The sequence below is a fragment of the Festucalex cinctus genome, chromosome 1, assembly GCF_051991245.1.
Source record: "Festucalex cinctus isolate MCC-2025b chromosome 1, RoL_Fcin_1.0, whole genome shotgun sequence".
In the NCBI taxonomy this organism is placed as follows: domain Eukaryota; kingdom Metazoa; phylum Chordata; class Actinopteri; order Syngnathiformes; family Syngnathidae; genus Festucalex; species Festucalex cinctus.
The window spans coordinates 64,233,767-64,251,263 of NC_135411.1; the positions used below are offsets into that span (position 1 = coordinate 64,233,767).

General features: G+C 40.2%; 1 protein-coding gene across 1 annotated transcript in view; it reads right to left on the minus strand.

Moving 5' to 3' along the window:
• Positions 1-17,497, minus strand: part of tnrc6bb.1 (trinucleotide repeat containing adaptor 6Bb.1) — a 61,044-nt gene that overhangs the window by 8,998 nt on the left and 34,549 nt on the right. Inside the window, exons 7-19 of the mRNA XM_077502033.1 lie at positions 15,732-15,916; positions 15,488-15,550; positions 15,148-15,306; positions 13,710-13,847; positions 13,193-13,375; positions 8,654-8,770; positions 8,309-8,501; positions 5,416-5,571; positions 5,172-5,246; positions 4,853-4,999; positions 3,103-3,195; positions 2,435-2,650; positions 2,250-2,320 (exon numbers count right to left, since the gene is read on the minus strand). Of these exons, the coding sequence (XP_077358159.1) occupies positions 2,250-2,320; positions 2,435-2,650; positions 3,103-3,195; positions 4,853-4,999; positions 5,172-5,246; positions 5,416-5,571; positions 8,309-8,501; positions 8,654-8,770; positions 13,193-13,375; positions 13,710-13,847; positions 15,148-15,306; positions 15,488-15,550; positions 15,732-15,916 (1,796 nt within the window). The remainder of the gene's footprint in view (positions 1-2,249; positions 2,321-2,434; positions 2,651-3,102; positions 3,196-4,852; positions 5,000-5,171; positions 5,247-5,415; positions 5,572-8,308; positions 8,502-8,653; positions 8,771-13,192; positions 13,376-13,709; positions 13,848-15,147; positions 15,307-15,487; positions 15,551-15,731; positions 15,917-17,497) is intronic.

Below are 17,497 nucleotides of genomic sequence, written 5' to 3' on the forward strand. Positions count from 1 at the left end.
GGTAGAGATGGGTACCTTTCACATTTGAAATGGTATTGTTCCAATACTCGGTACCTGGGAATCAATACTGATACCAATTTTTGGTACTTTTGCATTCTCCCTTTTTTAATTAATTTATTTATTTTTTGTTAAATTTTATTTACTTGGGTGGTAGTAAATGTTCATCATTGTTTATTTAATCGTAAAATACTTTTGAAAATCAATTTAACAATTACCTTTTAATATATAAAACTTGACAACTAAAAAAATAAAATTTCATTCAAATGAGCCAGAGAGGAATAGTAAAAACAAAGGTTTCACATTTTACAATTACTGTAGTATAATTAAAGGTGCAATCACATCAAATCACCACCAAAGATTAACAAACCCAGATGTGTAGACTGAGAGAAAGCTAAAGTGTGTACATCCTGTATTTAAAAAGTGCATTTTCCTGAGTGAAACTGGCATACTGGGCTTAATAAACGTTTTGTGCAATGAATAACAGTAAACATAAATTAATAATAATTGATATTATCTTCGTTTCTTGTGCTGCGCGATGACTTCAAAGTTCGATCCCACGTTGGACTCAAATATAAAAAGATGACAGTTGGAAAGAGGACATGACGTGAACAAAGAATAAATGGGTTCAAATTAATCATTTGGATGTCCCGACGTGGTCTGTAATGCTCGCTACATTTTGGCCACAATCTTTTGCCATTTAAAATATGGTCATAAGTAGTATATCCAAATTACAATGTCTATATGCCTTAACGATGGTGAAGCCATGTGCCTTCTAGCATGATTCGGTTGGGTGGTGGAAGACGTGCGCGGGTGAGGACGGCGCCGACACCTTCATCTCAGCCTGCCATACTTCAGAAACTGTATTTCTTTGGCTTGTTGCCACAAAAATCTCACTCGTTTCCAAAACCCGGAAATGTATTTTAGCGCGTGAAGTTCTGCGCAAGTGGGTGACGTCAGTACGCGGATGCACGTATAATGTTGCGTTCAAGTGCGCCATGGAAAATCATCAGCTCTTCCACTCCTGCACAGTCACAAGGTGCTTCAGAACCGAATTATAGCACCGTTTAATTTGACGTGAATCGGTGCTCGGAAGTACCGACCCAAATCTGTCCATACCACAAAAAGCACCCGTCTTCGGTACCTATCCCTATCTCTGGGTGGCGACAAGGGAATGTACTGTAAGTTGTGGAACCCATAGATCAGAGGTGTCTAAACTACGGCGCGGGGGCCATTTGCGGCCCGCCGTCCATTTTTTAGTGGTCCGCGACATATGCGAAAAATGGCATTTGACTTAGTTCAAATAAAATAAAAACAAAAATGTTTGGACATGGTCAAAGTAAGAGGGAGGGTGTCGAAAAACACAGGTGCTCTTAAAGGCTATTTTAGTGAACTAAAACTAACGAAATAAACTAAAATTCAAAGAACAATTTCGTTAACAAAAAAATAAAAACGAAAATGATTTTTAAAAAACGAAAACTAACTGAAATTATATTTTATGTTTACAAAACTAACTAAAACTATAATTAGAGCAAAAATGTCCTCCATTTTAGTCTTTGGTGTGATTTTTAGTAGATTTATTTTGATATCAACCGGAATAATGACGTTTAAAAGTATGTCACACAGAAGTGACATCATCTAGTAGCAGCCAATAGAAAAGCACCTTCAGATGACGTTGCGCCCATGGTGTTTTTTAAATATTGTGCAGAAGTAATACACATTAAAAAAAAGATACTAATACTGAAACTAACTAAAACTAAGCATTTATTAAAGAACTAAAACTAATAAAAACAGAACCACCCTGAAAACTAATAAAAACTAAAATGGAAAATTCCAAAACTATAATAACCCTACTGCCAAATTACAAATAAAAAGGTTTATATACTGTAGCATTTTTCTAAATATGCAGAAGCACCAATAAATTATTTGTACAATTTTTAGGACTAAACACAATTTCTCTTCATAACATTATGTGGCCCTTGCGTCCTTCTGATTTTCTGTGTCTGGCCTTCAAATGAAAAAGTTTGGACACCCCTGCCATAGATGATATGTCCAACTTCACAATCTGAGTAAAGCCAGCAGAACAATCATTGTCCTGTCTTGTCTTGTTTGAGAATACAGATGAATAACGACTCAGGTTTAACATGTTCTGACTCAACGAGGATTCATTTTTTCATTCACCATCATTCAGCACTCTTGTCAAACAGATAATTTGTCTTTTGTATTCAATTGTCGTTTTGCTCCCGTCTTACTTGCGGTGTCAGATTGCTCAACAGCAACCAGGAACTGCCTCTCGATGCCACACCATCACTCCAAGCTGTGCCTAAAAAACAAACAAACAACAAAACAAAACACAACAAAACACCATTTAGTGGGACATGACCTAATTGAATCCATTTATATTAGCTACCAGGAGTGAGTCAAATGACGACAGTACCTGGCCCAAATCGTGAATCTGGTTTAATGCCACCCCCACCCCAGCCCCGGGCTATCCGTGGGCCGACGCTTCCCCAAGGAGAGGGTGTGCCCTGCTTCTGATTGGTCAAGCCAGGAGGGGGGCGTGGCAGCTGGGAGCTGTTGCGATTGGCCTTCCACGACTTGCTTTGTCCGATGGGCTCGGGGGGCCAACTGGATTTGTATTCTGAGTACTTTGCTGGAGATAAAGTGGGATTGGATGGAAAATATGGGGCAAGTTTAGTTGCGAAAAATCAATTTCAGTAATGTGAGTAATGACAATTAAAGGGGAAGTCAACAACAACAACAACAAAAACTCTTAACAATATGTTCTATGCCCTTCCACTAGTCTAAACACAGTATTCTGACTAATATTGCGTTTGTACTGGGCAAAATGGTTGAATGATAAAAATGGGTGGATATTGCTGCTTAATTCATATTCCACAAATGCAACGTTAATCAGAATACCGTGTTCAGACTAGTGTGGGTGCATAGAACATATTGTAAAGAAATTTTTTTGACTTGACTCCCCCTTTAAGAGCTTTCTTGTTTTTTATTGAATAAATTCAGCACCAATAAAGTACAGTGGAAACAATTTACTGACAAAAATAACGTTTCTGAACTCATTTTCGGGAGAACAGAAGGATTTACCTGTACTGTGTGCTTTACTGAGTGGGCTGTCTGAGGCACTGTAGGGCCAGGCACCATGTGAAGGCAGTGAGGTGTTGAGGGCAGGATTTGGCCCTGTTAAAAAAAACATTGCAAGATTATTTGGGGTTAGGCACTTTATGATGTGTGACAGTCATGATTTACCAAGACTCTGGATTGATTATCTAGAACATGGATCAGATCAGCAACCTTTTACAAACTGAGAGCTATTATGTGGGTACTGATTAATGCAATGGGCTACCATTAATATTTTGACATCAACAAATATTCTCAATGTCATAGCCAAACATATATTAAATGCTATACTTTAAAGGGATACTTACTTACTTAGACATTTTTGGCAGTTAAACATTAATATTTTGTCTATAATAAATGTGATTTTTTTCATGTACAATTAGTACCTTTAAAAACACATTTTGCAACTTGCTGTCGATTGAAAATGACACACACAAGGGCTCAGGTAACTAATCACAGCTCAGCTTGGGAATGTCACATGACCAAACCTAGAAAACAGGTGAGCTGTGATTGGTTACCTGAGCCCTTGTGATGTCATTTTCAGTCGACAGCAAGTTGCAAAATGTGTTTTTAAAAGTACTATTTGTACGTGAAAAATAATTAAAGTATCAAATTAATTATAGACAAAATATTAACTTTGTATTCCTATAATGGACTAAATAAGTGAAGTATCCATTTAATGTATGTTATGTTTATTGCTTGAACACAACCTATGCTACCTTTAACGTAACAATCCGCTGTCAGCTAATGGTCAAAATTAGTAGTGTGGTTGATATAAGATTAACGTGATAATTTTTTGTGATTAACTGATTAATTAGTTAACGCTTTAAAGCAGCTACATGGAAGATTTAAAATTTCAAATCGCTACTGCCACCTGTGGCGGAAAGCAAACTGCACGTGCATGACGTCATATCCCGCAGACAGAGGGCGGGAAATTCAAAGGATTCGGACCGGACGCTTCCTAAATAATATTGGCCAGAGGCTTGTAGGAGTACCCATGGTGAACAGCGAAGATGTTGATCTACTAATTAGAATATGTTTCAGTCATAAATGGTAAAATACAAAGGCTCTTGTTAAGATATTTTGGGGGGAAATCCTCCACATAGTAGCGTTAACTTTCACAGGACTACTTGTAACTAAACCCATGTGGGCTTGGGTACCGTATGTGTCAGATAATAAATTAAAACTATACTATTCTATGGCATGGTATTAAAATCAGTCAAATAGCATATTATATTTGACATGTTGGGCCATTATTAACCAAGCCCCGTCCCACTGTTATAGCAGGATACAATGCTGTCATAAAGATAAGTTACATTTGCCTGTTATACTGGTGAAAACTGAAAATATAGCAGCTCTTATTCAACTCAATACTTGCTCATTTACTGGAGAGAACGATGAATTTTGTGTAAAGCATCTTATATTATTAGGCAGTTTAGGGAGAGAAAAAGGACTTCCACCCAGACTTGAGAAAGATTGTCATTATAAGACTTTGTAAATGGCACTTGGCAAATGGCACTTCATTTATATAGCGCTTTTCCACCTTCAAGGCCCTCAAAGCGCTTTACATTTTTGACTACCCATTCACCTACTGATGACGCAGCATCAGGAGCAATTGTAATCTGCTCTTTGCTTTTCAGTGTGCTTGTGTGTGCATATGTGTAGCACTCTCTCTCTCTCTGCTGAATTAATTAGTGCTAGTAATTCCTCGGCATACCTATGTTGTCTCGCAATAACTGATGATCAGAATCATTGAGGGTTGGGGGTCCTGGGGAACCAAGTACACTAGTGGGGGTGATGTAGGGGTCAGATTCAGGGTCTCCGCTGTTCTGCATTCCGTTCCAGGGGACACCAGGCTGGAACTCTATCATCATAGAAGACAAACATATGATATTAATGACTCTTGCTACTTATTTAATCCAGATAAAACTGTACTTACACATGTGCAAATGTTATGTACAGCATACAGAAGTCTAACTCTTTTTTTTTTTTTATTTGCTTGTTCTTTTTTTTCTATAATGAAAAACAATAATCACCTGGTGGCCAACTGGATGCGGAGGGCTTGTTCCCCATTTTACTCCCTGGGGTACGGTGCCAGTTTTCTGTGGAGCCTTAAGAGAGAATAGCCAAAATGTCACCACTGGCTTTGTATGATTTTGATTCAAAGCATTTTCCATTTAATATGGATCATTAAAATACACTGTCAATGAGGGTGAGTTAAGAGCAGATTGAGGTTTGGGAGGTGGTAAAAATTCGGTGACAAACCATCTGCTGACCTACCATTCTTGAGAAGGGATGAGTCAGGGGGAGATGGTGCTGGGGAATGTCCCTCCATCATCCATTTGAAGCGTGACTGCTGTCCTCCCATGTCCTTTATCCCCCCCATCATGGGACTGCCAACTTCCAATCCTGACAGGTTACCACCAGGCGCAAACCCTGACAACATGGAAAATGTTCAGGCCAAACTCTAGTACAGTATATCTATCGTAGCATGATTACCTCCCAAAAATTCTAAAGCATCCATTGCAGCTGCAGCCATTTTGCCACTTACTGTCAACTGAAAATGACATCACAGTTGCTCAGGCCTCAGTTAAAAGGACAGCAATGTGAAAAATCAACCTTTTGGAGCTTTTAGCCATGTTAAAATGCTAATTCCTCACCAAAGTCACCAAAGCGGCGTTTTCTTCCATTCGCCCCTCAATGAGAAATTCTAGGTCATTCTACTCTCCAAGCACCAGCCCCTCCCAACCTGAGAAAACGAGCTGTTGGCACTCTTTGACGTCATAAGGTGCAGACACACCCCTGCATTGCCACTACAGACTAAATGCACGACCACTTTCGCTGAGACCTCCATGGGATAGTGACAAAAGTAGCCTTTACGTGAAGAGAAAAAAATCACGGGAGTTCCAGTTTTGAACCTACCGTGTGTGGTGTGCAGCCACACTGCACAATCACACACCACACACGAGCCGAGTTCATTCAAGAATGTGACGGGAAGTCTCGCAAAACTTCTCGAGATTAAACGTGGCTTCCGAGTCGTCAACATGAGTCGATCCTGGTTTTCAGCCGAAAAAGCGGCATAAAAAGAAAAGGTCTTGTTTAAAAGAGTGTAAATGGGCACTGGCGAGACATCGCTTGCACTCGGCTCGGTGCTGCCGGCGCGGGTTGGCGTCCCACCCGGAGACCACGTTTATTTGTGGGGAATGTGTGCGTGTATAAAAAAAAAAAAATACAAGTAATTAATTAAAAAATATATATAAAATAAAAAGAGTGTAATAGCGCGAGCACAGACTTTCTGCTATGTTATGACCATTTTGATTTTGGATTCCCCACCGGCTTCCTCGCTGGCTCGCTTTCTGATTGGCTGCATGTCACTGTCAATCGGTTGCACGGAGCGAAGTCGGGCCAAAACAATCCAACATGTTGGATATCCCCGATTTCAAGTCGGAGGTCCTTCCGAGCGCCGATATCGGGAGGCTCCGTGTGTGGTGGCGACACACACAGCAGGATTATCTGTTAAGATTATCGCTTGCGTGTCGGCGAGTCCTTACGATTGTCGGGAGGGGAAATTCGGGGCTAAAATCTGACCAATTCTCCTGCCGTGTGAACAAGGCTTAACTCAACGACTAGAGTAGTGGTTAGCGCGCTCGCCCTGTAAGCAGCAGGTACCGGGTTCATGACCCGCTCAGGTTTGTTTTGGGGGTTTTTTTCTCCTTCTTCACTCTCTCTTCTTCCTTCACCTCCTCCACGATTGCTTGCTGCAAGGAGCAGTTTTGTTTCAAATGTTTATTGAAGAATTGGCTAGCGTCTAGTTGCGTGGCATATTCAGAGGGATGCTCAAACACAGAGCTACAACAGCAGACTGCAGTCGGCTCGCTGGGGGTGCGGCAATCACACGGGGAGAGGCGGGGGTTTTACTTCCGCGTTAGAAAACTAACCAGCAAAACACCTAATATTTCATTAAAAAAAATTACATCGCCAACTGTCAAAGGTAAGATTTAATCATTATGCCTATAGTTAACCATGGAAGGGCATAAAATACCGTGATGTAATCCCTTTAATGTCCAATCACTTGACACCTGTTTTCTAAGTTTGGTAATGTGACATTCACAAGCTGAGTCGTGCCACTTGCTGAGATGGATAAAAACTGGTGGATTTTGCTGTTTAATTTGTATTCCACAAACACAACATTGATCAGAATATCATGTTTATACTAGTGGGCTATATAGAATATATTCTTTCAAAATTACATGGGGAAATTCTGATTGAAGTGTTTTTTTAACTGCCTATTTTTTTTTAACTGTCTCTTTCTTTTCCAATTCATTGGTTGATTTTGGCATGTCGTCTTTTTGTCCAAAAAAATGTGAAAGTGGGACATCACATTGTTATTTAAAAGATTAATTCACTACACATTTCTTTTAGCTAATTTATTACTTGACTGCCTCGCTCACACTATAACCAGCGATCTCCTCCTATTTACTTCTTTGGAGTGACACGGCCGCTTCTGGCACTGTGATTAGGTGAATGTCTTGTACACAGGTGGAACTTAAGCCTTGCAACAACATGCATGGACAGCTAATTTGACATGAAGCGTTCGTTGCTTAACTAAAAAGATTACACAGTTAAAAAAAATTGCATGCATGCATACTGTAGAAAAGTAGCATTTTCAGACTTTTTTTTTTTTTGCACTTCTATTAGGCTGTGACTGGATGACTGATGATGCAGAAGCAGAATTTCCAGCAACAGATTTCTGCGTTATGCTGTAGAGCGGGGGTCTCCAAGTTCGGCCCTCGAGAGCCCCTATCCAGCCTGTTTTCCATGTATCTCTCCACTAACACACCTGATTCATGATTGGGATCGTTATCAGGCTTCTGCAAAGCTTGCTTATTAGCTGATCATTAGATTCAGCTATGCTGAAGGACGGAGACATGGAAAACAGGCTGGATAGGGGTTCTCTAGGACCGAACTTGGAGACCCCTGCTGTAGAGAGATACAATTGAGATGCAATGATGCATGAAGATACAAACTCCCCAAAGGAAAACCGGAACCCAGATGAGGACCCCCAAACTTAGAACTAAGATGCACATGTGCTAACCACTCATCCACCTTGCCGCCTAATGCTACATATCTATCGAATTAAACACAATACAAACATTTTGCTTGTTGTATTCACCAGAGTACATCCCTTGTATTTTGGAATGCGGGTCTGACACGGGGCCTGCCACTCCAGGAGGTGGATACGAGTCAACCACTGGCTGCTTAGACAGACTTCCTCCAAGGTGAGAGGGGGATAATTTTGAGGCCCCGGCTGTTACTCCACCATGTTGATGTCGTTGCTGCTGGAGAATTGCCACAATCCTGGCCAGCTGAGAATCAGGCAAATAAATCACGATCAGAAAAAATGCTGAATTAAAAAAAAAGAAGTGATTGCTTATAAATAGTCTGATTAGGAACAGTTGATGGCAGGCTAATTAATGAAAATTCAAGAAAACTATTGTGATGGAGATGTAATGCTTACCTGCTGTGGGTCTGGCTGCTGTCTGAGTGGCTGGGGTTGAGGGTACTTTCGCTGGTTTTGCAGAAGCTGTTGCTGTTGTTGCTGCTGCTGCTGCTGTTGTAGCAAGAGCTGACAAGCCTGTGAGTTAGAAAGCAGGTAACGTGAAATGGTGGAGCTCGCATTAGGTACCCCTGTTAATGAAAGAAAACCCCACAGAGGTGAAATAAATACTTACCAAAGTAATAAAATATAATGAAAATTAACTAATGAAAGTCAGACTTTACGTTTGAATTATAGGTCAACAGAACATATTTAAAAAAAAAAAAAAAACTCGTGAAACAGGCCTGGACAAAAATGATGGTGCTCAGCTTAATTTTTTGTTGCACAACCTTTTCATGCAATCACTGCAATCAAACAACCTGTGCCAGATGTAGAAAAGCATCCCAGGCCAGAACACACAGTACTAGAGGCTGTGCCATGTTTCTTGTTTCATGTTTCTGTTTACACGGAAGCAAAGGCTTCATTCCTCAAACAAATCTTGTACAGACAGAACTATTTCAAGACATGCGAGTGTCCAAAATAAGACGCCCAGGACGTTTAACGGCAAGTCTGGAGTGGCGCTATAGCGCTGCCATAGGAAATTAACGGAAAGCATACAAGAAGGATCAGCAAAGACGAACCACTGATCTAAATAGCCGATAGGCCAAGACTTTTGAGGCTACCATATTACTCCTCCCAAGAAACTTTTCTCGCCATACAATCCTATACATTTACAGGATCGAAATTTGAGAACATTTGACACAGAACTTAATACAGGCTAATTTATGATGTTTTAAATTTGTTAAACATAAATAAGAGGAAGGCGGCACGGTGATCGAGTGGTGAGCACGTACGCCTCCCAGTTCTGAGGACTCGGGTTCGAGTCCAGGCTCCGGCCTTCCTGGGTGGAGTTTGCATGTTCTCCCCGTGCTCGCGTGGGTCTTCTCCGGGTACTCCGGTCTCCTCCCACATTCCAAAGACATGCATGGCAGGTTAATTGGGCGCTCCGAATTGTCCATAGGTGTGAGTGTGGACGGCTGTTCGTCTCTGTGTGCCCTGCGATTGGCTGGCAACCAGTCCAGGGTGTCCCCCGCCTACTGCCCATAGCCAGCTGAGAAAGGTGCCAGCACCCCCCGCGACCCTTGTGAGGAATAAGCGGTCGAGAAAATGGATGGATGGATGGATGGATAAATAAGAGGACTTCAGACATTTTACAACTTGACTTAAATACAATGTATGAATTATATGAGACTGCAATTTAGAGGTGTGCAAAATTTCCGATTCTTAGATTATTCACGATTCGGCCGTGGAACAATCGAGAACGATTCACAAAAGTCCAAATTCCGATTATATAAATATGCCAAGGGAACCGAAACTAAAAGTGGACCGGAGCGAAAAGTACGCGGAACCGAAACGCAGTAGCGCGCGCGGTCTTCGGGACGCTTAATGGGACGGACCGAGAGTACACATCCACAACTCACGCCTCGACATTCAAAACAACAACAAGCATGGCTGAGCTGACCAACCCACCTCTTCGTGAGATCAGACCTGCTCCGAAAAGGCAAACAACTTCAGGCGGAAGTATCAGCTAGCTGGCTGCAGTGCGTCGGTTAGCGTTCTACAGGGCGCCGCGCAGTGATACGAACGAACGAACAGAAAAGTAGTGGCTGGCGGTAATGGCGTCTGATTTTATTCAGAAAAGAGTATTGTGGTGGAAATGTATCACGCTTTTGAAAACAAATAGTTTTTTTTAGAAGAAAAAGGCTTTATTTCCGAGACCCCAGCCAGCTTGCTGGACTATTTTCCTCTCGTCCAACGTCGAACATGAACGCGTGTCACCGAACGCTGTCAGAAAGAAGTCAGTGCTGATCGCACACACGGGAGGTGAGGATCAAATTGAGATTCATGTTAAAAAAGCCGAACGATCCCTTTAATGTTTACACGTTCATGTTTTCACAAGTTAAAAAGCAGAAAAGCACTTGAGTTTGTTTTTTTTTTTTTTTTGTACCTCTGAGAAACTTTAATGTTTACATGTTCATCTTTACACAACTTAAAAAGCAGGAAAGCACTTTTTTTTTTTTTTTTTAGGCATTTGTATTGAAGTAGTAGTTCACATTGTCTTTCATTTATACCTCAATGCACTTTTGAGTGGATAAAAATAATATATTTTTGCTCAATGCTATGTTTTATTCTGTTGAAGACTGAATATACTTAAAAGCTGTTGTTACAGAATGAGGACTTGAGTATTTTATTTACTGTTTTGAACTGTTAACTTGATACTGAAATAGTAGTTTATTTAGGCCTGAGAGGACGTTTGTACTATTTTTGTAACTAATGTACGAAACATTAAAAGCACCAAAATACATTGGTTTTTTTCTGCTGCCTGGGGGGAAATCAATAATCGTTTTATAATCGAATCGTAGCCTCTGAATCGTAATCGCAATCGAATCGTGAGGTGCCCCAAGATTCCCACCTCTACTGCAATTGGCTGGCAACCAGTCCAGGGTGTCCCCTGCCTGCTGCCCAAAGCCAGCTGAGATAGGCGCCAGCACGCCCCGCGACCCTTGTGAGGAATAAGCGGTCAAGAAAATGGATGGATGGATGGATGGATGAATTATATATGATGTTTACAGGAGGGAACTTGCACATTTTTTTTATTAAAGGATTCGCAGAATTCAGAGTTTTTGCACATTTGCACAGTTCTGGCAAAACGTGGAATGGACGCCAGCGACGCACACGGCCAGGATCATGAGCATGACGTCATGCTCAGAGCAAAAGTTCATGTTTCCGGCCCGACCACGCCAACATGATTTCACTTTACAGGAAAATAGGGGCAACAGTCATTGTGCCACAGTAGTGCCTCCAGTCTATTATACAATTCGTAAAACATGTGCGGGCGGGTGAAAAATATGGTTATTTTAACTCTCCAGTTTGAGTCTTAAGTTTGTGTCATGCCCCTTTAAAGAATTATAACTAATTCAACAATAGATGCCTCTGGGGTCTAGCAAATGAGCGATAAAAGGGGGTCTTCAAAGTAATTTAAACAGTAATCTGCTCATGAGATGGGAGGAGCAAGACGGCTGCCCTGTGGCTTCAACGGCTTGCACGGGCGTATTGGCTATTGGCTATCCAGTAGGGGTGTGAATTGCCTAGTACCTGACGATTCGATTCGTATCACGATTCACAGGTCACGATTCGATTCGATACCGATTAATCCCGATACGAATTTATAAGTCGATTGTTGCGATTTTTTTCATTCAAATTTAGAAAATACTAATCAGTAAGCTTGTAGAGTGTAAGATTTATATGAAAATGTATTATTTATTTATCTGAAATTTCAGTCTTATAGAGGTTGTAATCTGTTTCATGTTTGAACAGCATTAAAATAAAATATTAAGGCTTAATGTTCCGTTCATATAACATTCTTCCATGCTCAAGGTGTGAATCCTAAAAAAAAAAAAAAAAAAAAAAAAAAAAAAAAAAAAAAAAAAATCGATTCTGCCGATTATTGAATCGATTCGAGAATCGCGCGATGTAGTATCACGATATATCGCCGAATCGATTTTTTTTTTAAACACCCCTACTATCCAGTAATATATACAGATCAGTGAGACAAACAACACAGGAGACGTGACAATGCCGGGTGATTCAAGTAAACATTTTGTTGTAAAAGCATAAACACGCTAAAGAGGGCGCACAAAACAACGATGACGCAGCTATCCGCCATTGTTGTTGACAGACTGGCGCTTCGTCCGCCGTCACGGGAGAATTACGTCATCACCGGAGGAGTAGCTATCCTGCTATGGTGTCCACACTGGAACGTACGGGACGCGTTTTGGAATCTTTCCACTCTGGAGCCCGTTTTCAAAAATGATCGGTTTCAAGTTCCAAAACCGAGCCGCCGTGTGGACAAACTGCCCAAACGGTAAGAAACTTGTGCGGATACATTGAAACCGTCCTTTCGTGTGAACGGGATCTATTGGTCACCCTTTAAATAGGTCAACTGACTGACTACATATTTAAAGACATCTGTGATGCTAATTAGTGGACACACCTTGATTGAACATGGCCCAACTGTCAAATTATTTTCAATCTTTTCTAGAGGTACCACCATTTTTGTCCAGCCCTGTTTCATGAGGTTCTGTTTTGTTTTTTAAATAATTTTGCTGAACCAAATTCAAAACCCATGTCTGATTTTTTTTAATTTTTTTTTTAATCATTACTTTTTGTCAGATTAAAGTTACTTCTGTGTCCACTGTGGCGTTATTATCAAAGCGGTACCGAAAAACTTCCATAGCCATCGGATACAATCAACTTTTGACTTGCATTTTTCACTTACCCACACCAAAGTAACACCAATTACTGTAGATGCATTGCAATAAACCTAATAATTGAGGCTTCTAATTAGTGGGAGAATCATTCAATTCTTAGATGAAAACAAAAAGAATCCATAGTTTCTGCGTTGGGATGCAATAAGGCTTAAAAACAGTTCCAAATTAAATTTGAAATGTAATCATGTACCAGATGGAATTGCTGCACGTGGGGGTAGATGTTGCTAAGCACAGCTAATTGTTGTGGGGAAATCTGGGGAGGGAACACTCCTCCACCAACACCCCCAGCTGCACCAACGGAACCAACACCTCCTACTCCTCCAACCACACTGCCACCAGGAGACGGCATCTGCTTCAGCATAGAACCCGGCACCTGGAGTTGCAGGAGAGGTGACAAGAGTTGGATAAAACACAAAGCTTCTTTTTGAAATTGAAACATGAGTGACAACAACAAAAGCGACAACCAATGGTGGTGGGACTACATTACAGAATGTAGAATTCCTAAAAGCCAAAAAAGAAGTTTCTCAAATTTAGCCTTGGATCAATTGCCAATACCAGTAGTCAGACACAAATTCATACTTCTCTCCACCACCTTCTTCTGTTACTCTCACTCCTCTTTTCAACCTTCTATGGTGTCACCTTTATGGCTAATAGTATGTCAATCAACCATGATTAACGTATAACAAACAAGATCAGGCATGCAAGACCTGAGCAGACAGGAATGGATGAGGCACTTGAGCTCGAAGCCCCGGAGAGGGGTTCATAGGATGCAAGCTGGGTTGGTGTATCCCTCGAGGCTGATGCATCCCTCCACCACTGCCAACATACATTCCATGGCTACCCATCTGTGGGTAGGATATCATGGAAACAGTACATTAATAGGTGAAGTGGTTCCAACCTTTTTTGGCATATGTACCCTGAACGTTTTTGTCATGTCATGAGTACCACCTCACTCGTGCGTGGTTGATTCTCCAAAAGAACAATGTAACTGATTATTAAATTAAAAATTATTTTGTTTCCTTATTATAAAACTTTAATTCTTATAATATAAAAATAAAGTTTCCTTGAAAATAATACAAATGAAAAAATAATAAAAACAAAGAGAAAAACAATGCTTTTGTTACATATAAGTCTTACAACATTTACCACAAAAACTGGAGCTATTTTGAAAAAGTCCATTATACATTTAATATTTCAACTATGCATCAGGATCAAAATGCTTAACAAGAATAAGACCCACTATAGCAGTTATATTTTCTAGGGCTGAGTTTAATTTTTTTTTTAATAATTGCTATCGAATCGATATTTGAGCCTGATATTGAGTCATAAAAACATGAATTGATTATTTTAATATGACGAAACCGCCTATAAATTAGATAAGAAAATAGAATTTTAAAGGCTGGATTTTATTGTATGCGACTGTTTTCTTAAAAGTTACCGTTTACATAAATGTAATACCTTACTTCAAGACAATTCAGAATCATTTGAATTTATGTTTACAATTATGGAGTTTGTATTGTGAAAATGTTTTCATCTCATCCATGCTGATGTCAATGTTTGTGTGACACTCAAGCGATTATAAACTAAATCATTTAACCAGTTACTGCCTCTGCAAAATTGAATATGGAATTTAATATTTGTGGAGTTTTTATCATTTCCTTTATATTTAAGAAGAACTGATGTTCCAAAATTAATCAATATCGGACTGAATTGAAGTGAATCAAATGGAATCGGGGAAAATTAAAATCGAACTCTTGTGAATTGAAATCGAATCAATTCAAGAAATTAGAATTGATACCAAGTCCTAATACTTTCTTTTCATCAGTCATCTTGAGCTCTAATGAGACACTAGAGTTGACAGACTTGACACTCGACTTCTGTGATTTTGGTGTGGCTGCTCCACAGGTTACTTATTGATGTAGGAAATAAATTACTGTTTCCACGTAAGCCCTAGGTGAATGCATAACCCTGGTTGGGAAACACTGCAATAAGTGATGCTTTTATCTGATTATTTTGACTTCTACAACCTTAAGTTAACTGATTCAAAGAATCATCACATCAATCTACAAGCTTGGCACATCATCACGTAGTGGCCCGAAGCCAACTTGGCATGACTTTTTGCCTATAAAAAACAGGTTTTCATACTTTTTCACCATAGGTGCTCATGTCAGCAGGGCCCATGTCTTTGGAATTGGACATGCGGTAACCTCCTCCACCTCTTCCTCCTCTCCGGATGTCCCCATTGTTGTCAACCATCCCTCTCCTGTCTCCTTCCATCTTCTTATCTATGCAGGGGTCCTCACCCTGAGAATGTACAATGCAACAATGATGAAAACTACTTGGGATAGGGACTGACACATTCATAAAATTGTGGTGTTGTTAACTATCGATGAATAATCCCTGGATGGCATAATTTTGGGGAGTTTTTTTTTTTTTTTTTTTTTAAGTTGCGTTTGAAAATTACACATTGCACAATGAACATTACCAGAGGACCCATGCTTGAAAACTGTCTTGACATTGGATTCAGCCAGTTGTCTCCACTCCCACCCTTTGGGAAAACATGCAAACATTGTCAGTCATATAATATAACATCATAGACAAAATCTCAATATTGGCTACAAAACAAAAAAATCTCACGTGCCACATACTGAAACCACTCGCAGACAAGGCATCACTCAATTTCTAACATCACGAGAAACCATCTACTTGCAAGCTCAAGGTTTATTTACCTTCATGTTGCCTCTCCTTCCGCCATGACCCCAGCCTCCAGAATTAAAGGAGGAACTACTTCCTTGGGAGCCGGCGCTATTCCAGATCCCTACACCACTGTCATCTTCCTCTTCCCAGCTGGGATGACGAGAGGCTACGACTGAGCCCTCTCCCTTCACACCCCAGGTTTCCATCGACTTGGTACCTTCAATAAAACAAAATTAACTCTTTCCATGTTCTTGCTTAACTTAAATACTGTGAAAGACTGTAATTGTTGCGCAGGGGCATACATTAAGTCTTATTGGGTCCATGAAAAAATAAATACAGTTGATTTCATCCTACTTATTTATGAAATTGGTGAAGGTCTGGTTGGGCCAGTGTCAGAAAACTTCATGTCGCCCGACAGTCAAATAGTGGCCCTGAGTCACTGTTAAAATTTAATGGGCGCAAATTTAAATGTTAAAAATTTTATGGCCTACAGGAAAACTGTTTGCAAACATCTTTGCAACCTTTATCGAACCATAATGAAAAAACAACACGTTCACTCTCAAGTAGGGATGGGTATTGGGTACCTTTCGCATTTGAACCTGTTCAGTTCCAATTCTCGCTACTTGGGAATCCATACCGCTACTGAACAGTACCAATTTTCAGTACTTTGTACTTTGTTCTTGTTTATGGTAATAAATGTTAATTTATTTAACAATAAAATAAGAATATAAAAGAACGGTCATTTTAACAAGTTATTTTTCATGAAATAAAATGACAAACAACAAAACAGCATGAATTTAAAACAAATGAGCCAAAGGATGGAGTAAATAAAGTAAAGGTATAAAGTATAAATATTACAAATGACAATAGTGAGAAGCAAAGTTCTTTTCAATGAACATAAAGAATGCAGTTAGGCAGTAATACAAGGCCAGAAGAGTCGTTGGTTCGTTGTGCCGCACATAGCGCGATGAATTTGAACCCACCTTGGAGTAAAATCTTGCAAAAAAATAAAAAAAATAAAAAAAATAAAAAGGACAGCTGGAAGAGGATGTGAATAACAATAAAGAGAATAATTGGGAGCAAACTCATTTTAATGTACCCGACGCGGTACGGAATGCTTGCTATATTTTGGCCACAAGATTTCACAATTTTACCCATATGGAATTCCAAGTATCTATAATATAAATATTTAATACAAGTCTAAAACACAATTTATTGTAATGATGGCAAAGCCTTCCAACATGTTTTGATTCAGTAGGTGAAGCTAGACCTCTGCCATGTTGCCACCGGGCAGAGGTTGCATATGGCAAGCTGATTGTGGGGACCCGGGGGCTGGGGACATCCAGATGTTGCTCGGCATCAGCACCAAAAAGTCCACCCACAAGGTGTGGGCCACCAAGTTCAACCAAAGCATGCTAAGGAAGTGTGAGGCTTCAACCTCACTGCAATACTTAACTATTAGCTTGGCAGGTCAGCAGACAAATCTTGCTTGCTTCCAAACCAGGAAATGTATTTTAGCGTAATGTGAATGAAATCCAACGTGAGTGGGTGACGTCAGTACGCTGGTGTGCGCACACTGCTGTGTTCAAGTGCACCGTGGAAAATTGCCTATTCTGCAACTCCTGCAGTCACAACTTAGAAAGAGACGCTTCGAAACCTAAACATGGTACCGTTTGATTTCCCGTGAATCTGTGCCATCTTCGGTACCCATCCCATCCAGAGTTCACTGATACACTCTCCGATTACCTACATACCCGACTCGAAATATTTTGTTATCGGCTCTGCACGATTCACGTTG